The sequence below is a fragment of the Aethalodelphis obliquidens genome, unplaced genomic scaffold (genome assembly GCF_003676395.1).
Source record: "Aethalodelphis obliquidens isolate GAN/ISIS:26980383/991018 unplaced genomic scaffold, ASM367639v1 scaffold7, whole genome shotgun sequence".
NCBI classification, from domain to species: Eukaryota; Metazoa; Chordata; class Mammalia; order Artiodactyla; family Delphinidae; genus Aethalodelphis; species Aethalodelphis obliquidens.
The window spans coordinates 3,023,222-3,048,739 of record NW_020837951.1 but is presented as its reverse complement, the minus strand read 5'-3'; the positions used below and the strand labels follow the sequence as shown (position 1 = coordinate 3,048,739).

Here is a 25,518-nt window from a genome sequence, read left to right as displayed (position 1 = left end):
TGTTTTAAAACCGTTCATCTTTCTGATGTCACTAAGCGTTCATTTTCTGAGCAGACTTGGTGTCCCCTGTCAGGAGCCACCTCTGGGCTGCATCTCGTCAGTGACTTTGTGGAGACTGCCCTGCTGCTGTCACCAAGGCTCCCGGGGCAGGGCAGGTGGTTTCACTGCCGCGTCCCTCTGCACCGGCTGAAACCGGGACGCGGTGGGGACTTGCAGCGCAGCGGCTGGGAGATATCCTTAGCTCGGTTGCACAGGAATCTCTTGCTTCTGCTCTTCACAGCGGCATGGAGACACCCATCTGGCTGCACTGCACACTCTCTCCTCCAGAGGAGAGGGCTGACGGCCAAGCAACGCGACTTTAATTTCCGGCACGTCTACAGAGCATGGCGCGTGCCGACAAGATGCCATCTGCAGGGGTCACGCGATGCTGGGGAAGACGGCAGATGCTACGCCCGGGAGGATCTTAGCGGAAACTCTTTAGAGTCTGCAGAGGGAGGTGCCTCGTTGAAAGCCACAGCGAGAGCTGCAGGGTGAGCTGCCCGCGGGGCTGACGAGCGAGCGCCTCTAATTCACTGCACGACGGCCAGCGTGCCGGCGACGGAGGCTTCACACTCAGCCGCTGGACCTCACAAACCCACAGTGGACTCGGCCCCTCGGCAGATCCCAGGAGGGACCCCTTCCTTAGGCCCAGCTGAGTTGCATGCAATGGACTAATACGGCCATGGTCGATGCAGCGTTCCCCGTAGGCAGCCTTTACAGGGTCAGAAACAAGGAACGGTGGACAGGTCGAGAGCACCTCCCGCTCGGCGGGCCGGGCAGCAGTGCCCAAGTGGAGGCAGGAGCCTGGGTGTAAGGCATGAAAGGCCCCCCGCGTGGTCCACTGCGGGGACCGTCCACGGCTGCTGATGCCGGGATCCGTCTCCAGCCCCTCCCGAGAAACGGGCTTTGCGGTTGCACTTAGGAGATGCCATGACCTCTCGTGTTTCCAGCCTCTACAAAAAGCACAAGGCAACACCCCAGGGAAGACCTTTCTGGAGGCGTCTGGACTGGCCCGTGGAGGACATGCCACCCCAGGAGGGTCTGGATGGGGGTGCCCCTGAGTCTACGGGGGCAGCTGGGCGTGGCAGGTGGAGCCGGGAAGAACCTGTCCTACTTTCCCAGCAAAAATAAGCAACTTCATCACTTTGCCAGCCTCCTCCCAGAACGAGGCAGACGGGGAAAAGCACACACGACGTGAAACCTTCCATCTTGTCTCCTCAGAGAAGCATTAGAGAAAAAGATGCAAAGCTAGGAACGTTTTCATTTTTCTCTATCAACAAAAGAGCAAAGTAACCTCCATTTATCAGCCACGGAGCGCCGTGCGGAACCCGGGATGGTACAATTAGAAGACGTTTCATTGGAACGAGCCGAAGAGGGACAAAGGGATTCTTTTAAGCAGAGTCACCAAGAACATATTAAACATATTAAACGTGCCCGCAAAATGCCCTTTCACGGGGATTGCTCTTCCTGGGAGCGCCTGCCAGAGACCTCTGGCCACAAGGACACTGGGTGCAGAGACAAGGGGGCCTCTCGGCCACTCTCCACCAATCTGGTGACAAGGATGTCACCAGGCGCTGTGAGTCCCCAACTGTCCAAAGCCTGGAGCCCCAAGGTCACAGGTTTGCCTACGCCCTTCTGGGGCACAGGCCTGGAGGGGACACAACGTGAAGCTGGGACGAATCCCCAGTGGCTCCCGGGACCAGAACGTCATCACATTTCCGATAAATGCTTTTCCTAGAACTAAGAAATGCGGATGTCCTTTAAGTCCAGCTGACAAAGGCTGGAACGGGCATTGCTACAAGTCAGGGCCAGGTCAAGGAGAGCCTGTGACAGCAGAGATGCTGGCCCTGAGCACAGCCAAGGGCCCAAACTCCACCCTGACCGGTCACCTGTCCTCCTTCCTATAAAAGGGGACTCGGAAGGAGCCCTCCAGGCCCCCTGCCGTCAACCCCGAGGCCGGAAGGGCCTGGACAGACAGGGCTGGGGGCGGCATAAAATAACCAAACGACAAACGGAGAATCTTCCCAACGACTTTTCCAGGTCAGATGCACACAGAACAAACCGGCCACACTCAGACTGCTGCGGGAGGAAGGAAAGGCGGCTGCGCTAGGTTTTTGTTTGTGTCATGATGGTTTCACGTGTGACCTTGGACCAAACTGGCCAGGATGACTTTGCAGCCAGCGCCTGCCTTTGCACACAGAGTGTCACAGGGTCGCTGCCTGCGCTGGGCTCTCCCCGAGGCCACAGAAGATGGCCCGGCCCTCAGGGGCTTTCCCAAGGCTGACCGCCTCCCATAAGCTGATGGGCAGCGAAGGCCAGGTCCCCCAGCCCTGCCCATACTCACCGTCTCTCCTCTCTGTCCAGGGTGTCCCGGGAGCCCATCCTTGCCCGGGGGCCCCTGAAGAAAGCAAAGGAAGGAAGTTGCATTTTGTTCTGAGACGCGCACACCTTCGGGGTTTCGTGCCACACCAGGCAACAAAAGCTGCCACTTCATTTCCAAGGCAACGACGGCAAAGTTACGGTGACAAGTACCACGTGGGACCCAGGGTCTGGGCACCGTCCCCTTGAACGCTCACAACCACCCTGAGGGTCACCGTCGTCTCCCACGGGGAGAAACCAAGGCAGCGAGAGGTCAGCAGCTCCCTGAGGTCCAGCCAGTGGGAGGTGAAGGAGGATCAAGTGTGTCTGGTTCAGAGGCCAAACTCCTCCCTAACCCCTGCCCCCAAGCAAGCGCCGTTAGGCACGAACTCCAACCACGAGGGGTTTTTCTTTCTCAGAGGAAACATACTGTGTCTGTTGTGAGTTGAACTGTGTCTCCCCCAAAATAGGCTGAGGTCCTAACCCCTGGAAGCCGTGACCGTGGCCTCATTTGGAAATAGGGTCTTTGCAGATGGGATTAGGTCAAAGTGAGGTCTGAATGGGTTAGGGTGGGGCCTGATCCAGCGACCAGTGGATAGAGATAGAGAATTTGAAGACACAGAACAACAGGGAGGCCAGGCGAAGACACAGGCAGAGATCCGGGTGAGCACTTGCAACCCAAGGGCGGCCGGCAGGCGCCGGAAGCTGGGAGAGGCCTGGGACGGATTCTCCCCGAGAGCCCTCAGAGGAGGAGCCAGGCCAGCCCACACCTGAATCTTGGACTTTGTCCTCCAGACTGTGAGAGAACACATTTCTGTGGTTTTAAGTGACCGGCTGTGTGGTCATTTGTTATGGCAGCCCTAGCACCCTAAGACAGTACCAACTAGAGAATCGTGATGGTCTAAATGAAAGAGGGGTCCGTGCTCCCCAAAAGCAGCTCTCTCCAGCCAGAGCTTCCGGGCAGGTCTCCCTCCCCACCCGCCAGCTGCCAGGAGGCCACTGGAGCCTCGGGGAAGATCCAACATCTCTGGGAAATCCTGGGCCAGCCCCACAGGGAAAACGCAGTACTCACCGGGGGACCCTTTGGTCCAGGGAACCCTGTGGGTCCTTGGGGTCCGTTGGGTCCCTGAGGACAGAGAATGGCCAGTATGAGGACAGACATCTTCTCCCCAGCATCTGGGGGGCCCAGCAGCCCTCACCGTCGGCGCTCTGAGCACAGGCACCAGGATCGATTTATCACTGCTCCCCATGACCTTTTCTCTATTTTTCCCGGCCCTTGCCCTCACCAATGTGAAAAGAAGTCCAGTCAGGGGCCGAGGAGGCCAGGTCACAGAGCAAGGTCCCTCGGGGCAGCACGGGCCCAGGACCCAGTTTCCTGACATCTCAGCCACTGTCCCCCCAAACCCCAAGGCAAGGGCCAAGTGGATGGGCTCTCCATCTCCAACCGACAGAAGACTTTACTCCCAGGGAAGGCTACTCTGACCCCCTTTCCATTTTAGGAAAACCCTCTCCTTCGGCAGAGTCAAAGGCTAGCCTCCCTCTCCCCCGCCCACTGGGGAAGAAATGCAGGGGGGCTATTTAAGGCAGGCTGCTTTCCTGCACATGTTCCTAGAGATGTTTCCGGGATGTGTCCAGATGCTCACCCGTTCACCCGGAGGGCCGGCCGGGCCATCGCCTCCAGAGTTGCCCTGGGAAGGGAGGGAAAGGTCAAGAAAAGCTTATTATTATTGCTACTCTTACTAGTTTTGAGCAAAGACTCTGGCCTGTAACATCATCAAAAGTTCAGGGTCACATACTGCACGTGTGCCCTCCTGGAGGCTCACCCCACCGGATTCTCAGTAAAGAGCCAGGCCATGGCTCCCAAAGGCCGCCTGTCCCCTTGCCTCTACAGGCACACCTGACACTCGGCCGGCGTCCCCGCGGCTGTGACATTCCAGAACACTCTCCCGCTGTGGGACAGAGGCCACGCTTCCACCAGGGGTGCAGCCCAAACTCATGAGAAGACGGACACAGGCCCTGTCCCAGGGCCCACCCGGCACCGGGCAACAGCTGCGCGTTAAGTCAGCCTCCGGGGAGCGTGATCGTGGCTCAGAGCTCGTCAGGGAAGGATGTGTGTAGCCCCCGGGCCGTCACATCTGCCCGGCTCTGCACCTCGGCCAGCAGCGGGCCCATCTCCTTCGCAGGAACGCACTTTGCAAATCACATCCTGGACAGGACGGGACAGGACCAGCCCGCCTGGCCGAGGTTTGTTTCCGCACTGACGGTGGCGGGGGGGGGGGGGGGGGACGGGGCGGAATTGGCTTCAAGGCCCCAGGGCAGGAGGAGGGGATCCGGAGGATCTTTCCCCAGGGCAGGAAGAACTTGCTCTAGAATCCCAGCAGAGATGTCTCTGCAGCTTCCAAGCCCCTTCTCAAGAGAAGAAATGAGACCTCCCCATCAGAACTAGGGCGGCGGGGAGAGGGGGAATCTGTCCAAAGCCTGGCTGGGCCTCGCCTCCTGGAGCTGCGGGGCTTCTGGCTGGAGAGTTCCACGGGGGGATGGCCCCGGGCAGCCTCTGCCACGTGACTCAACCTGACCTAACCCATCCGAGGGCTGGTGGAGGAGACCAGCTCCGTCTGAAATACCCCCAAGAAAACGTCTTTCTTTCTTTTATTTTTTCAAGTGAGAAGGGCCATGGGGCACCCTCAGGGGCTTGACATTCTGGTGCATCAAACACTTCGGTCCAGGGCTTCCCTGGTGGCGCAGTGGTTGGGAGTCCGCCTGCCGATGCAGGGGACACGGATTCATGCCCCGGTCCGGGAAGATCCCACATGCCGCGGAGCGGCTGGGGCTGTGAGCCATGGCCGCTGGGCCTGCGCGTCCGGAGCCTGCGCTCCGCAACGGGAGAGGCCACAACAATGAGAGGCCCGCGTACCGCAACAAAACAAAACAAAACAAAACTTTGATCCATCCCGGGGCCACAGAGGATGCTGAACACATACCTTGGGGCCAGGCTTCCCAGTGATGCCTCGGGGGCCTCTTTCACCCCGTGGACCCTGGACAAACAGGAAACAAGACAGGTCAGCGCCAATCCTCGGCACCCTTGAGGCCTCCTTCCCCCCAGCCCCCACCGGGCATGCTCCCACAACCCGCTCCCAATCTGGAAGACGGCCCTCACGCCCAGGGTTACCGTTGGGCCTCGCTGCCCCCGTGGTCCCGGCTTCCCAGGTGTGCCCTGGAATCAGAGAAAAAGGGTGTCGGTCAGTCACTTGACACACCTGTCACTGTCTGGGCGGTGGCCCCCCTCCTGGGAGATGGAGAGACCCCGCGGAGTCAGAAGCTAGGAAAGACCTTCCTCCTCATCTTTGTTTTAAAGGAAGACTTTTCAGGGTGACAGGATCCACTGCACATCCAATACACACAGCTTTATATTTCTGTACAAGGCCTGCTGAAATCCAATTTTCTTCCTGCTGCCTGATGGATGTTAACCACGCTTATCTGGTTTCCTTCCCTCAAAGCATCTAGCCCTCCCTTCTCCCCCCTCCTCCCCCTTCAACTCTCTCTCCCCCCTCTCTCTCTCTCTCAGCAGGGGTGGGGGGAATCATTATTACAAGAAAAGAGAAGGAAGCCAACCCCTTTCCTACATGATTTACTTCTGCTACAGTTAAGGATATTAGCCATTAAATTTTCAACGGGCGCTGCAAATGAACAAACTTGCAATTTAATACATGAATCATGCATCCAAGAGTCATGTGCTTCTCATCTAATAGAATCGAGACTCCTCCTCTCTCTGTGGTTTTGCATTTTCCAAACCAAGGAAAACAAATGCACGGCGTTTGTTTTTTCCTAAAGCAAATATATAACAGCCGGTAAGTGCAGTTTACCTACAGCACATGGAAGTAACGGATGGATCACGGCTCCTATATCTCCACCACTTCTCCATGCATTTTCCGGGAATTTTTTTTTTTTTTTTCTGGTTTCTAAAGCCCAAGATGGATCTGTATTGCCAAAGGCCACCTGATACATTTCCTCTCACCATCTTTCATTCACTGCCAGCATCAAAACTGCTTTCTAGAGCCTCCCGTTTTGAAGTGAGCTTAATAAAACCTTTTACGATAATGAGGTGATGATGATGCTTTTTAACGATGCACTCTGCTCTCGCTGCTTTCATTAGATGACGCGATCTTTCGGCTTCAAATAAACATTTGCCTACAAAAACGAATGAAACATCTGCTTTCTTCAAATGATGGACTTCCACCAGCAGAGACACTGCGACCCACCCAGGTGCCTCCCTGGCATTTGCGGGTGAGTCCAGCTGGCACGTCATCTCACGCCCAGCCTCCACCCCACACCACGACCCAGATCGCAGTTCTGATCTCGTCACCTGAAAGGCTCTGGGTTCCGACCTAAACTAACTGTGCCCCGGGCACTGGGAGCAAAACAGAGTCCCAGCCACGGATTCCGTCAGGCCTCCCAGGTGGTGCCAACGCTCTCCAGCTTTCCTTGTAAACGAACCCAGGGCTTTGCATCCCGGTGACTTACGTCACTGAACAGAAGGTGCCCCGTCCACGGCTTCCTTAACAGAATCTCCCGTGAGCGCCTGTCCTTGTGCCCTTGCGGGGGAGGCACGGGCCTTCCCAGAACTAGCCTTGCTCTAGCCAAGACGCCCGACGCAGGCAGCAGAAGCCTCCGGTCGCTGGTGGTGTTCCTAAGGGGTTGGCTCTTCCCAGGCAGGGCCGGCTGGGACCCCGCCTCGGCCCGGGGTGCGGGCCAGTGACAGGGACAGACTGTCGACTGCTCATATGACAGCCGGCTGTACGTGGAATCCACAGCCAGCAGTCCCCCAACCCAGCCAGCCCCTCTGCAGAGGCCAGGATGAGGCGGACAGAAGGGCACCTGCCGGCTCACAAGCAGCTGTCAGACGGGAGGCACACGCGTATCAGCACACACGCCACCCGTCACGCGGAGCATCCTAGCACTTAGAAGCCTCCATCGGACCAGAATGTCCAAAAGGAGAGTAAAACGACCTCTGCACAGAAGCACAGCCCGCCGGCTCCCTTCCCACCCGCTCTCCACACCAGAGCGGGGACCAGAGCTACGCTAAAAACCTCCCATGTTGCTCCCCCGATGAAAGCCTGGGTGGATTCCTCCTTCCTTCCGTGGGGAAGGTTCCAGAATAAAGGTGTCTGTCTCTCCGGAGGGGAGGATGGGCAGACGTGCCGTAAGTGCTGAGTCTCGCGACTCCAGGGTCCTCTCCCGGGTGCAGGGACATGCGGAGCCCACGGCTAAACAATGAACGCTCGGGGTCTCAGACCCGGGGGCTTGTCCGCCTGCCAGGACGTGCACTAAAACGGCGGCGCTAACTTGTTCGCCGCGAGCCGGCTGATCTCAGACGGTTCCTGGGGACAGACGTGGCCATTTTCCCCTGGAAAATGTGCCTGGACACACCTCTCCCACAATGAACAGACGTGTGCTCCAGTCATGCCTGACCACGGCCCAACCTCTCCCTTCGGGAAAAGCTGGCATCTTTGCCATCCCAGCTCTCTCTAAATGCTGGCGGCCACACCCACCCATGTGGCCACGATACAGCCACATGCAACCCGACAATCCCTGTCAATCCCGAAGTAGATCGTTTCCTCGGGGTGTCCAGGTTTCAGACCCCAGGAACCACGTCCGAACCTCAGAACAGGAGGAAGTGTCCCGGTCCCAGACCCCCTGCTTTCCAACAACCCGTTTTCAGCGGTGACCCTGGTGATCACGTGCTGACGCACTGGAACAATGGCCCGTGAGGGCCGGGGGGCATCCAGGCATCTGCCCAAACTTCTCGGCTCGGGACTGGGGAGGCCGAGAAGCACGAGGGGCAGAAGAGGGCAGCAGAGCTTGGACCAGAGCGCCACGGCCCCCAGAGCCACGGCCAGGCCTCTGCTGCTCGACGTGACCCCACGGGGCCTGGACCTGCAGTGCAGCTCCTCCACGGAAGGGCCTGTGTCACATCACATGACCCCGTTAACCGTCATGACCCCTCTTGGGGACTCTCACGGCAACGTGGCGCGGAAAGCCCTGTGCCCTCCACAAGCTCAGGGGCTGCCCACCCCGTCACCCCGCGCTTCCCACGCTTTTACCAGACCCTGGACCACTTTTCTCAAATGACAGTCTTTCCCTGAAGACACTAGTCAGACTGTCCCTACCAGGAAGAACTAGACAGACGGGTAGGCAGGTAGATGATGGACACACAGTTACAGACACAGACACAGACATGATGTAGACGTGACATACATCTAAACATTGCAGATACAGACATAGGTATAGATACATCTAGACACCGATACAGACAAACAGATAAAGGTCTCCCTGTGGTTATGCCATTGACTTGCACTCAGAAAAGTCCCCGTCTTTCTCTTTTGTGAGCCTGGCAGACACGTTCGTGCACGCGGATTTTGGATGGCTGAAGTCTTCCTCCCTGCTTTCAAGACATCTCACTGTCTCCGCTCAAACGCAGTAACATTAGTTTGTAGCGAGCACGCTGAGGAGAGGCAGCCCATCCGTCTGCGTGGGGAGGACCAGCCGGGGGTGGAGGGGACCGGGCTGGGCCCAGCGTCTTCTCCAGGCCTGCTCTGCACACACCCCACACGCCTGTGGACAAGGTCGCTCCGAGTCCAAAGGCCCAGGCGGACCCTTCCTGTCCCATGATTTCCCTAAGCAGTGTTCAGGGCAGCTCCTGCAGGATGGCCTGGGCCGGCAGGGGGCCGGGAGGGCGGCTCCCCCAGCCTGAGCCCTCGGATCACCTTCCCTCAGGGGGACAACAGAGGGAAGCAAAGCGCGTGGCACCTGGCGGGGTCCCGTGACAGCGGCAGCGTGGGAAGAAGAGGAAGGAGGCGACTTGACCCTGGGAGAGCAGAGTCCGTGAGATACAAGGCAGAACTCCTTTCCTTCCTTTTAAACTTAGCCTGGAGGGAAAGTCACTTGGGCTGAAAGAGGAGAATCTGGGTTTCGCCAGTGACCCAAAAGAGATGGCAGGATGGCGGCTGTGCATGAGAAAGCACTGTTTTCTCAGCGTGCCTTCCCCTCAGGCCTGCTGCCCTTTCTACTGCGGCACTGCCCCGCCCGGGGGGCCAAGAGTCACCAGCGCTCAGTGGACAGGCTTAAGGTCAGCTGTTCCAGAAAGCAGTTTTGGCAGCAAAGTGGGTGAGATGTATTGGAGAATATACCCGCGAAATATATATATACCCGAGAATAATATATATATATAAAATATATATGTTTTTTATATATATATAATATATATTATAATATATACATAATACACGTATATAATAATATATATATATATAAAAATATATATATACCCGAGAATATACCCGAGAATCAACAGGATGTATTGGAGAATATACCCGCGAAATACCAAGGCAGCAGAAGAAGCCACCTGAGCAGAGGCCAGACCGTCCTTACCCGGCCACCCTTCTCTCCGTTGGCACCAGGAAATCCGGGAAATCCGATAGAACCCTGAAAGAGAGTTAATCAGGGAAGAGGTTTGAGAGCCTGGTCAGGAGGACGAGCGATGCTGCCTGTGCAGCAGGAAGAGTCCGTTAGAGTTCATGGTCTCGGACCAAACTCACCCACTACCCACCACCCATCCACCCACCATCCATCCACCTGTCTACCCACCCACCACCCACCTATCTACCCACCATCCATCCACCTGTCTCCCCACCCACTATCCAACTATATACCCACCCACCCACCCACTATCCAACTATATACCCACCCACCCATCCATCCATCCATCCATCCACCATCCGTCTACCCATCCACCCACCATCCACCCATCTACCCACCCACCACCCAACATCCACCCACCATCCGTCTATCCATCCACCAAACCACTCATCCACCCACCCGCCTACTCAGTATTTCCTGAGCGTCTCACAGACTCCAAATTTAAAATCCAGAACTGAATCCTAACCAGGCTTCCCCTTTCTCCCTCTCTCCACACTCTCCTCTCACACACCCATCTCTGCAAAACACTGGTGTTTTGGGAGAAAATGGAACACGTGCCACTCAGATTAACTGGAGATGATGTGTGAATGTCACATTTATGACATTTGTCTTCTGTACCTTGTTGCCATGTTTCATTATCTTCCCAGAACACCTCTAAACAAAGCACGGCAGCTTATAAAGTCAGAAGTGAATGCAAATTTATGCACCGACTGTGGCCTCGCACAGCTCTTTAATTCTAGAACTTTACAAGGTGCACACAGGCAGGGAGGCACTTAAGGGCTTTGATTGGCCGAATATCCAAACACTTCCCACGTGAGCTCCCAGTGACACTGTCTAAAGCATTTCTTCAGCACGTCTCTACTCTCTGCGTGACTTAAAATCCTGACCCGAACGTGTGCTTAGACCAGGAAAAGCTGACCGACGTTCAAACCCTGAACTTCTCCCAGGGCGCTGAGCTTTGCCAAGCCACCCATGTGCCCGCCTCCCTGCTCCGAACAGGAGACTGTACCGAGCTTCAGGGCGGGAACACCTGGGACGCAGGCTTCACAGAGCTCGGCGCAGGAGCTGGGTCACCGCCCAAGGACTGTCCAAACCACCTGAGCAGCTTCAAGGTCCTGCCCTCATCTTCCCAAAAAGCTGCCTGAACTTGATCTATATTCTCCCCCGACTCCCGTCTCTCCCAAACTCCTCCTCTCTCTCCTCTCCTCTCCCAAAAGGACACGCGTTTCAGGAGAGCAAATGGGTCCATCAGCCTCTCTTCCTCCAAATACAGTGGACAGCACTGCAGTCAGCAACGACGTCGCGGCAGACACCACACAAAACTCCTGGTTCACAGCAAACGATCTCCCCTGCGTGGTGGCTGTCGGCTGCTGAGTGGGGGCCTTCGCGTTCCACGGGAAGGACTGACGTAAGCATTGCCATCAGCAACAAGGAAATACCTAGAGCTGCAGCCCAGCCCACGGGGTCCTTCCTCTGCTAGCAAGCGGGGTGTCCAGAGGTCTGAAGCCCAAGGAGGGCAGGATGCACGGACGCAAACCCCAGAGACCCACGAGTTCTCTTTTGCTGTTAATTATGTCTCTAGTGAAGGCAGCTGGTTATTTTTTAAGGAAGAACCATGAATAATAAAAGGTGAGATTAAAAAAAAATCATGTTTTAAATGATTTGCAAAGCCTCAAGGAGCTGTTACACGTAAAATAAAGCATGATTTCCTATAAGAAAGGTTTCATCTTTCTTTTATACTCAGTTATGAGCAAATAACTTTTGGATCTCCAGGGTGAGTTAAATCTGAGAGAGGAACACGAGTTCTGGGTGTGGAGAAACCAGTGCACGGCGGTCCCCACGAGGCCAGGGGCACTGAGGACCCCGAGGTGCAGCCCACGCTCAGCTGGGGGGTCCCCTTCTGTGAAAAGGCTCACCTAACTGTCCAGGCCCCTGCCTTCTGACTTAGCCGCACTACCACAGACGGTGGTGAACGGGGCAGAACCGAGACGCAGCTACCGTGACCTTCTGCTTTGTCGTAGCAGCTACGCCAGGGAGGGCGAATGGGTGATCGTGTGCGGGGCAGGGAGACGCCAATTGTCAAATCTAACACGGGGGTTAGTACGTTACCTTTGGCCCTTGTCTTCCTGGGTAGCCGGGCAATCCTGGGACTCCGAGTTTTCCCTGGGGAAATAAAGGAGGTGAATCCACGGCCAGCTCTGTACTTCTCTGAGCAGAGAGAAAGCCAGCGTGGCTTGGCAGGGGACTGGAGCAGGCTGGAGTCTCCTAAGGCCGAGGACACGGTCATCACGGAACGCGCCCTGCCTGGTTTAAAGCAAAGGGCCCTCAAGCAGGGATGGACGCCACCGCTGAAGCAACAGTGGGTGGAGGCAATCGCTCCAAATAAAGGGAAAGAGTTCTTTATCTACGATGTTTTGGTCAATCTTTTTGTAAAAGAGTTCCAGCCTTGGGGCAGGACAGGGCGGGATGACTGGGCCAAGCAGAGCTGGCTCCTGTTAGGGGGTGAAGGTAGGGGGTAGGGGAGCAGGACGGGGGTGGGCGGCCTCCTGCAGGTGTAGGAGCAGCTGTCGGGAGCCCTAACCCCGCCACAGAAGATGGTGCACGTGGGTGCCAAGCTCAGACCCCAAGCTTTGTGACCAGCGGGAGGAAGGAACTCTTCCAGGAGTGGATTTGGGGACAAGGGTGCTGGGTGGAGTCAAGGGGACAGGAACCACGTCAGGACTCGCGCCAGCTCCCACCTGGGGCTCAGCCCGACCAAGCCACTGCCTGGACGCCCAAGGCCATCGGGAAGAGACTGTCCCTGGGAAGCGGTCAACCTCCTGTGTCACGTACCTTCTCCCCAGGGGGTCCCAGAGGACCCGGGTCGCCATTCGGACCTCCACGACCCTTGGGACCTTCAGGACCGTCCTCCCCTCTGGGACCAGGTGGGCCGATCTCCCCCTGCAATTCAGAAAGAGAAGGTGAAGGAGACCCCCAGAGTCTCTAGCCCCCCAAAGTCCCCCCCCGCCCACCGTCTGGGAGTGAGGGGCCGGATCCCAGGCCAGGGCGGTAAGAGCCGCTGGGCCCCCTCAAGCAGATGGACCCTTGTCCTCGCACCGAGGAGACCGGGGCTCTGCTGAGCGACCGACGCCCCTCGGGACCCACACTTAAGCCCTCGCTCCCCTATTCCCAATGGCCTTCTCCAAATCAAGCCCCTCTCGGCTAAAATCACGTCGGTGGCCACGGCAGCCCTGAACTGCTACTTCCCCAAAGAGCAGAAGTGCCTTGCACTGGGGCAGCCGCCTTCTTCTCCTGAAGCCCCAGGAGGTATCAAAATGGACCACAGGCCTGGCTGGGCCACGCCTGGGCGTCACGGCACACGGGAGACCCACAGGGTGTATCCAGAGATGGAAAAAACGAAACGTCACCTCATCCAACTTCCCCAAGTAACAGGTGGGGAGGCCTGAGCCCATATAAGGAAGAGGGCCTTGGGGCGTGGCCAAGTGCAGCAGCAGGGGCGTGGCCCGGCCTCGGAGTGCCCACCCGGGCCCTCTCTATCGACGTGTTCCCCTCCGATCACTGGTTTCCGGGAGCAGCTGCAGGACAGCTGTGCAAACCCCCAACAGAAATGTGCGCTGTACGCATAAAGAAAGCTAATGACTCCTTATTCCCCAGCCCCAGGGTGTCTGCAGGTCGAGGACTCTCTGTCCCTAAGAGATGCTCTTCTCGTTCAACAGAAGAATCCTTCCCATGTTTTCTGAGCACTCAGAATATTAGGAAATGCCAAGCACTGGGCAGAAATTCCTCTCTGGGAGAAATCAAGACTGAGGAGCCTCACTGCCCAGCTGAGGAAGTGTCCCCGCCCACCCCACCCCCGTCCATCCTCATCCAATTCCAGCCAGAGGTCCACTCAGGGTACGGCGTGCAACTGCAGAACGTCTTTTGAAAATGTACTCTCCTCGGATGGACCCAAATGTGTGCATCAAGTCATTGGGAAGGAAGATAAAAGGGACTTTCACCAGCCAGACAGAGAGAGGCCATCAGAAGTGGGGAGTCGTCACCGCAGAGAAAGTTCTAGAAAAGCTGTCTTCAGCAGCGATATAACTGGGACAGGACTATGAAATGAACCCCTCTCTTTTATTCCCCTCCCTTCTGACAGAGCCCCGGATCACGTCTGCCTTTTCAGCGTGGGACAAAGCGCCCAGTGTGTGGGCTCTCTGGTCCTGGCAGGTGCCTGTAAGGCATCTGTTTTGTGGAGCACAAGGAGGGCGGCCTGTATGACAGCCCTGTTTCCACGACAGCGTCCGTCCAGGCACGTGTGCCGCTGCTGCCACAGCGGGCCCACCGGGGGGTGTGGGCATCCCCTCCCTTCTGCCTGGCCTCCGCGCATTCCGAACTTGTCGGGGAAACTTCCAAGTGTCCCCACGGAAGCAGGCAGCTGGCCTCCTAACCCCACTTCCTGAAGCACCACCTGCATCACCTGCTCATCTGCACGAAAACACCGCCAGTGGCTTCCTGTGGGGCGCCAGCCGCGTGGCACGCGCCATCCCGCCCCAGCACCCACCAGCTTCCCTGGAGCCGAGGCTAATCATTAAGAACCAACTAGGTTGTTGCAACGTCTGACAGCCCAGCAGGAGGTCCCGGAACACAGGGGTCGCCTGGGGATCCGAAGAGCAGCTGAAGAGGTGTTTGGGGGCCAAGTCACTCAGAGCGCTGGTCAGGGTGTGGCCCTGCCAGTGACCGGCCGGTGGCCTTGGTCAGGCTGCTACCCTCCCTGGTGAGCTGGGTCGTTTCTGCGACCCCTTCTTCTCTCCCAGACGCCTGTCACCCTTCTTGACCCAAAAGAATTGCTCTGCAAACCAGGGTATCAGCCAGAAAAAAAACAAGTTCCCCCTGACCCACTAATGCAGGGCAAGGACACAGGGCAGAGGGGCCAGGTGACCCTGTAAGCAGGGGTTTAGGACCAGGTGCCAACTGCCATGGCTCCGATCTGGAAGCTGGGGAGGAGCTGGAACTGCCGGCGGCCCAGGAGCCTCCACGGAGGCATCACCTCTGTCCTGAGAAGCTGCCCTGTGGCCCCAGCGGGGCCTCCCATCCAGCCCACCTTTCCCCGCCCCCGAACACTCACCCGATCTCCCTTGATGCCCATGTCTCCTTTGAAGCCCGGAAAGCCGTCTTCACCCTGCACGGGGGACCAGAGAGAGCCTCGGTCTGTATGAGAAACCCCACCGCCCAGGTCCCCCCACCCAGACCCTCTGGGCCCCAACACCAGCGCCAGACATGCTGGGCAGAGGACTGTCAGTGCCCGGCCCCCTGTCCCTCGCGAGATGCGTTCCTGTCAACCCTTTGCATTCTGCGGTTCTGGCTGGCTTTGCAGCCTGCAGTGGGAGCGCTGCAGCCCTGGTCACCCTGTTTGAGTTTAAAAGCTCTGCACGGCTGGGTGGTGGGCAGCCCAGCACCCAATCTGTCAGCACCCGTTTCTCGGAGCACCTTTGTCTCGTCCAAGCATCACTATAGGCCCAGTAGCGGCGGACGGGCAGACGTTTGAGTACGGGGAGCCAGCCGGAAGAGCCCCCAAAGGGAATGGGACTACTGCTGATGGCCTTACGGGTGGGGGCGGGAAGAGCTCTCTGGAAGGGACAGGCATCGCCTGGAAGGGTCTGGGGGCGTGCGCTGTCCTGCCTGCAGGCTGGGCCAAGGACGAGCAGGTGGCCGGCATCTCTCAGTTACCTAGTCCCGCATTCCACGGGGGAGCTGTACACATCCGTGCTATTCGTGAACTGGGGGATTCAAAATGCCAGTGGCCTACGGTCACTCGAGTTCCCAGGGTGGACCTTCCTGGCTCTTGGCCAAGCCCCTGAGGAAAGGAGGGGACACTCACCTTCTCGCCCTTGGTGCCCTTCAGACCTCGGATGCCGTCTGCCCCCTGCGTAAACAGAGAAGAAAAGTCAGCAGCCACAAGCCCGAGCCCCTACGGACCCCAAAAAACGGCCTGACCCCCAACACCAGGGGAGCTGAGCGTCCCGCATGGACCAGTCCCCTCCCACTGCCCCCAGTCTAGGGAGAGAGAGCTCTGTGGGTGTGCGGGGCGTCTTCTAGAAACATCTCGGTCTCTCTCTCGGTCTCTGCTTGGGGAGCAGAGGGGGCGTGAGGCCTGAGCTCGGGCTCTGGAATCAGGCAGACGGGGTCAGGCCCCCCACGTGTGGCCTCTGACGAGGCCCCAGACTTCTGCTCGCTTGGGAAGAGGGGGTGATGACAACCCTCGCCCCATCGCTGCTGGGGGGAGGGGAGGGCGCAGGAAGCCCTGGGACGGGGCCCGGCAAACGGCAGGTGCTCAGTGAGGAGAGCTGTGTGCCACCCGGCGATTTTCGTTCTCCATTATTATTAACGTAGAATCGTAGGTTACGATGGTAGCAATGATAATTACCACTTAACGACACCAGCCACTCCCACTGCCCTCATCACATCGGCTCAGGACGTTCTCATCCCCGTGACGAATACGACTGTCGGGGCAGGACCAGCCCCCTCCCTGTCTCCCAGGTAAAACCACTCCATCCCCGGAATGGACTTGACAGCCGTGCCCCCCACCTGCCAGCAGGGTGCAGAGCCTGCCCCCGACCGACTGCCAGAAGCTTCCTCAGGCCACCAGCCCGCGGGGCCCCAGAGACGCCGGGCCTCCCGTTCGGGTCCAGCTGAGGCTGCAGCCGGGTCCCTCGGGCTGCCAGCTGCCCTCTTGTAGCAAGAACCTTGCACAGAATCTTTTCTCTGAGGCCCAGGAGAGCTGAGAAAAGCTGTGGAGGGACAGAGGGACGGGGCCGGACAGACGCAGAGAGCTGGGCTTGGCCTGTGCCCATGGCTACATCGGCTTCAGGACAGAGGGGAGGCCGGTTACCCCGAAACCCTGATGTCGGGGGCGGGGGGAGGTGGGCTCTGGCACCAGGTCCCCTCCCCCTTGCCGGGCAGGCCAGCTGGGCTTCCCCTGCCCACGCACTTCCAGAAAGAAGAGGGTAAGACGGCATTGCTCAGATCCCTCCCAGACCTAAAGTTCTACTGTCTCGTGACCCGCCCGAGGCCAGGGCAACGGGGCCAAGGAGACGAGCAGACCAGGGTTTCCCAGTCTCGCGCCATCGCCTTCAGGGTCTGGATAGTTTGTTGTCGCGAGGCTGCCCCGGGCAGTGGAGGGGGTTGGATGGCCTCCCTGACCTCTGCCCTGCCCCTCCAAGCTGAGACGGTCAGAAGTGTCTCCGGGCGTCCCTGGGGGAAGACTCTGTCCTGGGGCTAGAGCACCCGTCATGGCCCTGGTGGTCCAGCGCTCAGGGAGCGAGGTCAGAGGTCACAGAACAGCCCAGTGGAAGGAGTTGCTGGGCCAGCGGCTGTGAGGGCACAGCGGGGGACAGGGCCTTCCCAAGGCCTCCAGTGAGCACGTGCGGGGGGACTTCCGCCAGCCCACCCAGCTCCCGTAGGCTCAGGGGGCAACTGATTTGATTGGCCGGCAGTCAAGCCCAAACAGAGCCCTGAGGAAGGGGCAAGTCAGAGGACGGCCCGGGGGATGCTTAAAGGTCAGTGAGATCTAAGAGCTTGGAGGGGCCCCTTTCCCAGGAGGAGGGCAGGGCTGCAGTGGAGGAAAGCTAAGGACCTTGGTCTCTGACGGTGACACCCGGACTTCCCACCCCACCTCCGCTATCAGCGCCCTCCGGGGCTCATCACGCCACGGGCTCTGCAATCTATTTCTCCAATGAGAAGAGCGTTCAGTCCTGCTTCTCCTTCCACCCTCCGCTTGCCCGTCTAGTGGGATTGCTCATATCACGGATGAATTTAATCAGACCGACAAGATAAGAGCATTCTCCACAAACATCTCAGGGTAGACACCTTCCCGGCTCACGGAATCAGCATGTGGCACAGGCTCCTTGTGCAATGGGAATTTGTAAAACAACCAGCACAGCTGCTAAGTCACCGCCCTTATAAACTCACTAGGCAGCATGTGGGGCGAAAGCCTGCTTCAGAGAGAAGCTGCCCATCTAAGGGTCCTGACCTGGGGCATCTCTCTGCCCTTGGCCTTGGAACATCCCAATTCTGGGAAATGGAAGTTGGAGCCCCTTGGGGTCAGGATGGGGTACCTGGTTAGGAATAAGCAAGTCCAGGGTTGAGTTCTGGCTTCTGCATGGATTTACGGGTAATCTGGGGTAAGTTAACTAAAAACTGAAGTCTCGGGTTCTGTGTCCTCCACACAGAACCCTGATGTGGAAAAATGCTTGAAAGTATAAAGGACCGTGAACGACACGGGGAGGGGACTCCGGAGCATACGGGTGTGTTCCTGCAGATCTCACAAGATAAACTAGATGTTTTATACACGTTCGTATATATGATACTTCGCATCAAATTACAGTCACTTTGAAAGAAAGACCCACCCTTAGCTTTCCTGTGGGTGGGAAGCCTGAGATTGAAGACACGGCAGCATCTCCACCCCGAGAAAGAAGGGTTCTCCCCACACACACCCCTGGGGGCACATCCCTCTGCGTGTATACATCCAGAAGCAGCATCACTGAGACTGAATTGCACAGCTCAAAGCAAACCCAGTTAGCTCAGGGCAAACAGACAGGGCCCTGTGTTCGGAGTACTGCTCTGGACCTCTGCGCCCATTTGACACGGTGCCAGGAGCCTTTCAACACGCTGTGAATAAATGGACGTCTCCCACGAACGCGTCCCCCAACAACAAGGTCTGCCCAGATGTGATCGGCCTGGAAGAAACAGCTCCAAGCATCCCAGGAAAGGGCGCCCAGCTCGTCACCTGGGCTGAGATCCTCTGCCTCTGAGGGGCTCCAGAGCAGCGGGTCACTTGGCAGGTGGTGACAGTAAAAGGATCGTGGGGCAGAAGGGTGCCTCCCCGTCCCGGCAGACGGCCACCACCGCGTTGCTCGTGCTGTCCCAGATGCCCCGGGGAGCGTGCCCTGTTCCCCTGCAGCCCCTCCTGGCCCCGCGGGCCCCTCCCTCACCTGCTCCGGCCCACATTCTGGGACCCAACCTCCCAGACCAGGGCCACCCCAGTTTTGGGGCAGGAGGGAGGTTAAAGCACAGGGGAATCTCTAAAACCAGCCCAGCCGTGCCCCGCAGTCCCGACCTTGACCTCCAGGAAGACCTGAGGCTGTGAGACCCTCACCTTGACTCCACGAGGGCCTGGGTAGCCGATGGGGCCCTGGGGGCCGGGCGGACCCTGGAACCAGAGGGGAAAGCGCGTTAGGCCTATCTCAGGTGGAGGGCGCAGGGCTCACTCTGGGCCACCCCCTGCATCCTTCCAGAACAAGCCAGAGAGCTTGCCTGCCCCTAGCACACTGCCCTCTCACTCCGGGCAGAACGGATGGACGTGCCAGGTCGGACCCGCGGGGGTAGGCATGCGGGCACTGCCCAGCCCCACGGGGAAGGCGCGTCCGCAGGGGTGTGTCAGGATGGGTGAGGACAGGGCTGGAAGCCCCTTCTGGACTGGGCGGGGGGGCAGCCCTGCCCATCCCACAGGAGATGCTGGAGGGGCCGAGGGCACAGCCGGTACCCACCTGGCCTCCCTTCTCTCCCGGAGGGCCTTCTTTGCCAGGGTGCCCCTGTCAGGAAAGAGAAGGCTGGCGTTAGTCAGTGGCCTCTGGGAAAGCAGGCCTGGCCATGCTCCAGCTTCCCAAACTGAGGGTCAGAGCCCAGGTCCCTCCCATTTCCTCCCCGCCCCTCCCCACAGCGGCTTGGTCACCCCCAGTCCTTTAGCCCCAACCTCAGCTGCTTCATCTGTGAAATGGGAATAATGCCGGGGCCCCGGCAACAGCAGAGGGGAATGTGCTTCAAAACCCACAGGTGGGCTCCAGGCCCCACTGTGCACCCGTGTCCCCTGACTCAGCCAGAGCCCAGCTGCCCCCAAGTGCAGTGGGAGGGGACAGTGACACAAGGGTGTTAGTTCAAGGCCGCCCAGCAAAACCTAATCGGGGGCCAAACCAGGACAGTGAAGTGGGACCAGACCTCCCGGGTCCCAACGCACCCCAGGCCTTCAAAGCCCCCCCCAGGTGACACAGAAGCTGAGCGCAGGGGAGAATATACATTCTACCCCACAGACGCGGAGCTGAGGCCCCGCGGAACTGCTCATGGCTCCTGGGTCACTGCCCCCTCCACCCTGGCGCCCATCAATTCTATTCTCAGGAACTTGACCTTCTCTGACTTTCTGACCCAAGCTGGTGACTAGGTTCAATGCCTCTGAGTCCACGAGCCAAACACAGATGATAAAAACAGAAACAGAAGCATTCATTATCTGGAAATACAGTTCTACCCCCAAGGATTCCAGTAAAGAGAGGCCATGTGGTGTGGTGAGAATGCTGGCAGGGCCGCGTAGGGCGGTCTGGTTCTACTCCTGGTAACACCCAACCCGCTGTGTGACCTTAGGTAAGTCACTTGCCCTCTCTCGGCCTCCACTTTCGTGTGTGTAAAATGAGAGGGTGGGTTGGCTGCTCATCCAGCCTGATTGTTCTCAAGTTCTAGGACGCTACTTGTAGAACACAGCAGCACTGCGGAGACCCAGAGCTCATCCACTCAAGCAAATGATATGTGTGTGTTCTTTTCAATGTGTATTAGTCATGAACTGGATCTGATGCCACAGCGAATAGCCTATCATGGTGGCCACGCGACGGGAAGGATGCAGAAGTTCCTTTGCAGGGTGGGGTACCCCAGGGAGCCCTTGAGGACAGTTAGGCACCGGTCGGACCACGCCAGCTGCCCGGGCCTGGAAGGGACACACCGCCCGCCATCCCCCTTCCCAAGACGAGGCTCACGGCACCAGCAACCCAGGCCGGCAGGGCTGCACCCAAACGGTGCCCAGGAGAAGATCCTGCCCTGGGAGGGCTGGGAGGGAGGAGGGTCCTGCTCCCTTTGCCATGTGGGCTCTTCATGGGCCTTTTTTACAGTTTCCATCAAACCCAGAATTTTTCTGTGAAGGAGCTGAGGTGATGGACAGCTGTGGAGAAAGCCAGGCCCGAGACACACACGGGGGCAGACCCCACATCTCACTCACGTGGGGAAGAGGGCTGACCCCTTCACGTGGCAAAGACCTCACTTACATGGTGGCGGTAAGAATAGACCTGATCACAGCGTTTTGGGAGAGATAAAGAGAGGGACTGATCGTCACCACGATTACTGTTTGTTTGTTTTCGGCCGTGCCAGGCGGCCTGCGGGATCTTGGTTTCCTAACCAGGGATTGAACCTGTGCGCCCTGCAGTGGAAGCGTGGAGTCTTAACCACTGGACCGCCAGGGGAGTCCCTGCCATGATTACTGTTGTTTGAATCAAGGCCAAGCTTCTTAAATGCCTTCTAAGGTGTAACTTTCTGGGCATGAGAGTAACTTTCTGTGGGGGAGCACAAGGCTCATTTATTTTAAATGTTTGAACAGAAAAAGATGGAGAGGAGATACATCAGAGTCAGAGCAGCCGCTTTCCCGCCGTGAGAGGCCAGGCCGTTTCCACCCTCCTTTCTGGCCTCCTTTGCTGGCCTTGCCCCAGTATTCTATAACCAGCAAGACTCTGTAATGGAAAAGTAATAAAACTTAAATGATGTGCATTTGATACTTTTCTGATTAAAAAAGCAATATATGTTCATTGTAGACAAATGGAAAAATAATAAAGCTTACATTATTTGTAATTGATATATTTCTGATGACTAAAGTAATATACGTTCATTGTGGACAATTAGGCAAGTGGAAAAGAAAATTAAAACCCTTCATAACCTCATCACGCATAGCAACGGTGGCCAAGGGTGTGATATAGCACAGCTAATCTATTTTCTCTGCACATTTGCATGCAAAATCGGCATCAGAAGACGTATTTTTCATTTACTGTTATATCACGAGCATTTCCTCATGTCACTGAATAGTCATTGGAATTCAATTTTTTCCTGGCTCTGTAATATTCCCATGAGCCCGCATCCTTTCTGTGTGCTGCCCAGAACAACCTCACGATGTATTCCAGAGCATCGAGTCTGCCCCGAAAGCCCTCACGCTTCTCAAAGGCTCTGAAATCGCTCTTCCTTTCTTTCTTCAGCCCAAGCCACACCAAAGCAACACAAAGGGGAACAGGAACAAACCCTCTCTTTCAGCTTGATCAACCGTGGGATGCCTCTGTTAAGGAGAGATTTTGAAATCTTTTCCCGCCTCCCAATTCACCCAAGACAAGGACTCCGCTCCCCTCAGCCTGCAGTGCTGACGTTTTCCCTTTTTATCTTTTGCTTTGAGCATCTTCAGTGTTGACCCAGCACAACCACACTCCCTCGGGTCCTTCACACACTCATGTTTTAAAGTGTGATGGTTGTTTGGGGAAGAGAAATGGAGACGCAGCCTCCTGGCTCCCTAACCCTCTTAAAGGTCCCTCTTTCCCCACAGAATCTGAAAGGAAACGGGTGACCCTTTAGGGACCCTAGTGACTGGCGTTTCAATTCAGAGAGACGGATTCCAGGGTGTGACCAGGAAGGTCAGGGAGGCAGGGGCCGCGTAGGCACCACCCCCTTCCTGACATGATGCACTGAGGGAAATGCCCCATTGACACCCAATACTGCAGAAGATGAATAGAAAAAATGACTGGAAGGATGTACATTCACCTGCTATCAGGGTTTAGCCCATAGGAATGGGACCAGAGGTAGTTTCCATTTTGTGATTTTATTTATTTTCCTAATTTTCCAGAAGAAAATATCTTATCGTTAGAAAATGCAATTAGGTGTCAATGTAAGTGAAAACACATAAAAGACATATTGCAAAATATTCATCTCTTCATATCCAAACTCAGTCCAGGAGACTGAGTCCCCCAGAGCAGTCCCAGCAGGAACGGGATTGTAATCTGCTGGTTCAGACAAAGGCGGGACGATGGGTGACCTGTGATTCACGGGACCAAAGGATTCTCAGCGGTGAAAACGGAAAGACACCGTCGTCCTATGCCAGTCACCCATCACCAATGAACGGCTGACAGACTGAACTTCCTTGCTTCGCTTTTAATGGCGTTATTATTAACGCAACAAAATAACCGTGTCCGAAATAACTAATTGCGCTCATCTCATTTTCTGAAATAGGCTCCCTATTCAGCATCAACTGGATATGCTAAAAATAACCGAAAAACAAAAAACCCACCGGCAACTCACACAAGGGGGGTGGGTGCAGATAAGCTCACGCAGATGGGCCCACACCCAGCGTTTGTCACTTCCCCGCCCCTCCCCCTCACAGCTTGGCCACAGATGGGTTTGTCCCTCACTCCCTATTTCTAGGCAGCATCTACTTAGCTCCACAGCTGCGTGTTCACACCCCTCTTCTCCGTGCGTGATGGCTAAAAATATAGCCAGCCCTGGTGACACACGCGACTGCTCGGAGCCCAGCCCAGCCCTCCGCAGATTTAAAAGTACGAGGCTGGGCTCTGATCACGAGCGTCAAACCCCAATCGATAACGGACGTTCCTACTCATGCAATCACCACCCTCTGATGGAACCACATTATGGAAAGTGTGTCCAAAACCCAGTAAGTAATTGCTGAGCGATCAGGCTCGCCATCGGAGAGGTCTTCATCGAAGGAGCTGGAAGAGGAGACGGGGGCCACGTGTGCATGGCTGTCTCGAGAGCGAGGGGAGGGGCCGTTTGCCCAGATTCCCAGTGCCCACCCCTGGGTGGACATGGGCAGGTGGGGTGTAAAGGGTGAGGTGGGCAGTGGTACTCACCGGGGGTCCATCAGCACCGGGCATTCCTGGGAGGCCTGGTTTACCCAGGGGCCCCTAGAACAAACCACAGACTCCATGAGCAGATGCCCCAGGGATCCCCTCAGCTGCCCAGCCTCTCTACAAGCCCCCAAAGTTACTTTTCAACATTTCTGCTCAAAGAGCATTTGTTTAAAAAGGTTGCTCACAGGCACCCGCTCCCGCTGGCTACAAAGCTTCCAGCTGCGGGCAGCACCCAAAGGTAGTGGACCCTTTGCTGTTTCCAGAGCCTTCAGTTTTGCTACCGGAAAAAAATCACCCGCCAAGTGAAGTCAGGAGTTCCCCAACAGGGGCGGCCGGGGGCTATGAGGCACTGAGAACCGCCCCTTGGAGGTCACTCTGCCGGTGCCGCCCCAGGTGCTGAGTTCACTGGGCACCTGGGGCTGAGCCACAAGGTGTGCAAGGACTCCGGTTCCGGTTCTGTCCCCAGCATGTGGACTCGGGGTGCCGAGGATATATTTAGGGTTGCCAAATTTAGCAAGAAGAAACAAAACAAAACAAACAACAAAACGAGATGCCCAGTTAAATCTGGAATTTCAGACAACACAGTTCAAATTTAACTGAGTGTCCCGTATCTGTTCTTCTTCTCAAATCTAGCAACCTTATACATAGCTAGAGAAAGGAGGGAGGGAGGGAGGGAGGGAAGGAAGGAGGGAAGGGAGGGAGGAAGGAAGGCAGGAAAGAAGGGAGGGGGAGGGGGGAGAGAGGGAGGGAGGGAAGGAAGGAAGGAAGGAAAGAAGGGAGGGGGGGAAGGAAGGAAAGTGGGGAGGAGGAGGGGGGGGAGAGAGGGGGGAGGGGGGAGAGAGGGAGGGAGGGAAGGAAGGACGGAAGGACAAAGGTCCACACCACAAGCTGGTGACCAGTGCTCCTAATGCACCCCACAGGCAAGCACCCCTATGCCCAGCTCAGCCCACCTACCTTTTCTCCTGGAGGTCCAATTGCACCCTGGGGGCCTGGAAGACCCTGGGAGGGGAAAGAGTGAGCAGGAAAGGTCAGGGAACTTTTCGACTGACTCAGAACCCCTCCCTGCCATCTGTCCATCTTCCCCCGACCCGCTCCCTCATCTGGGTGCCGACCCCATCCTGGGTCACCTCCAGGCTGCGGGGCCCTCGGGGCTGCACTCAGCGGCCGCTCACGCCCCGGGCACTGCAGACCTGCACCTCCCGCTGCCCACAAGCCCACCCGGCTCACTCACCTGGGCGCCTGGATTACCCTGCTGTCCCGGGGGGCCGGGCTCTCCCTGGGGACCCTACAGGAAACACAAGTGAGGCACTGAAGGGGGCTCTGGAGGGCGAGCAGGGGGTGCAATCTGCTGTCGTGCCCAGACGGGAAGGCAGGGGGCCAGATCCAGGCCCCCCCGGGCCGGAAGCACATGCCTGTGTCTGTGCAGGCACGGCAGACGGCTGGCCAGGAGGGGCAAGAGACAGGACCTACCAGAAAATATCCCACCCGGCTGAAAATTCCCAAATCCTCACGCCAGCTAAATTCTCCCGGGCCCTTAAAAGAGACGCATGAGACCCCTCTCTCTCTCAGTGGGCGCTGTCACAGCACCTGGCCACCACCAGCTTGCCATGCACAGCGAGAAAGAGGCTTCCCTCCACACCTGTGCTGACGCGGTCGGGCTCTGGATGGAGCAAAGCACCGACTCCGGGATCTCACAACGTGCTCTCCTGCTGGGGGCCTGCACCTCACGGGGCCGGGGCTCAGAGTCTGCGCCCTCCCCCTCACATCCCCATCTGGTTTTGGTGGCACGGATCCCCCTCCCCTGCCCCGAGCAGTTGGGAGTGAGCCCAGGGGTCATCTCCATGAGACCGGGGCACGGGACCCCCAGACTTACCACATTGCCTTTCGGGCCCGGTTGGCCATCCATTCCCGTCACACCCTGGATGAATGACATTGAAACAAAAGAGACTGAAAA

At 57.3% G+C, this 25,518-nt stretch overlaps 1 protein-coding gene across 3 annotated transcripts in view; it reads right to left on the bottom strand.

The window, feature by feature from the left end:
• COL5A1 (collagen type V alpha 1 chain) overlaps positions 1 to 25,518 on the bottom strand; it is a 154,090-nt gene that overhangs the window by 36,206 nt on the left and 92,366 nt on the right. For all 3 annotated transcript variants that reach the window (XM_027104392.1, XM_027104393.1, XM_027104394.1), the window contains exons 22-37: positions 25,438 to 25,482; positions 24,796 to 24,849; positions 24,519 to 24,563; positions 23,565 to 23,618; positions 19,401 to 19,445; positions 19,010 to 19,063; positions 15,734 to 15,778; positions 14,981 to 15,034; positions 12,706 to 12,813; positions 11,983 to 12,036; positions 9,826 to 9,879; positions 5,567 to 5,611; positions 5,379 to 5,432; positions 4,041 to 4,085; positions 3,470 to 3,523; positions 2,384 to 2,437 (exon numbers count right to left, since the gene is read on the bottom strand). In XM_027104392.1, coding sequence (XP_026960193.1) covers positions 2,384 to 2,437; positions 3,470 to 3,523; positions 4,041 to 4,085; positions 5,379 to 5,432; positions 5,567 to 5,611; positions 9,826 to 9,879; positions 11,983 to 12,036; positions 12,706 to 12,813; positions 14,981 to 15,034; positions 15,734 to 15,778; positions 19,010 to 19,063; positions 19,401 to 19,445; positions 23,565 to 23,618; positions 24,519 to 24,563; positions 24,796 to 24,849; positions 25,438 to 25,482 — 864 coding nt within the window. The remainder of the gene's footprint in view (positions 1 to 2,383; positions 2,438 to 3,469; positions 3,524 to 4,040; positions 4,086 to 5,378; positions 5,433 to 5,566; positions 5,612 to 9,825; positions 9,880 to 11,982; positions 12,037 to 12,705; positions 12,814 to 14,980; positions 15,035 to 15,733; positions 15,779 to 19,009; positions 19,064 to 19,400; positions 19,446 to 23,564; positions 23,619 to 24,518; positions 24,564 to 24,795; positions 24,850 to 25,437; positions 25,483 to 25,518) is intronic.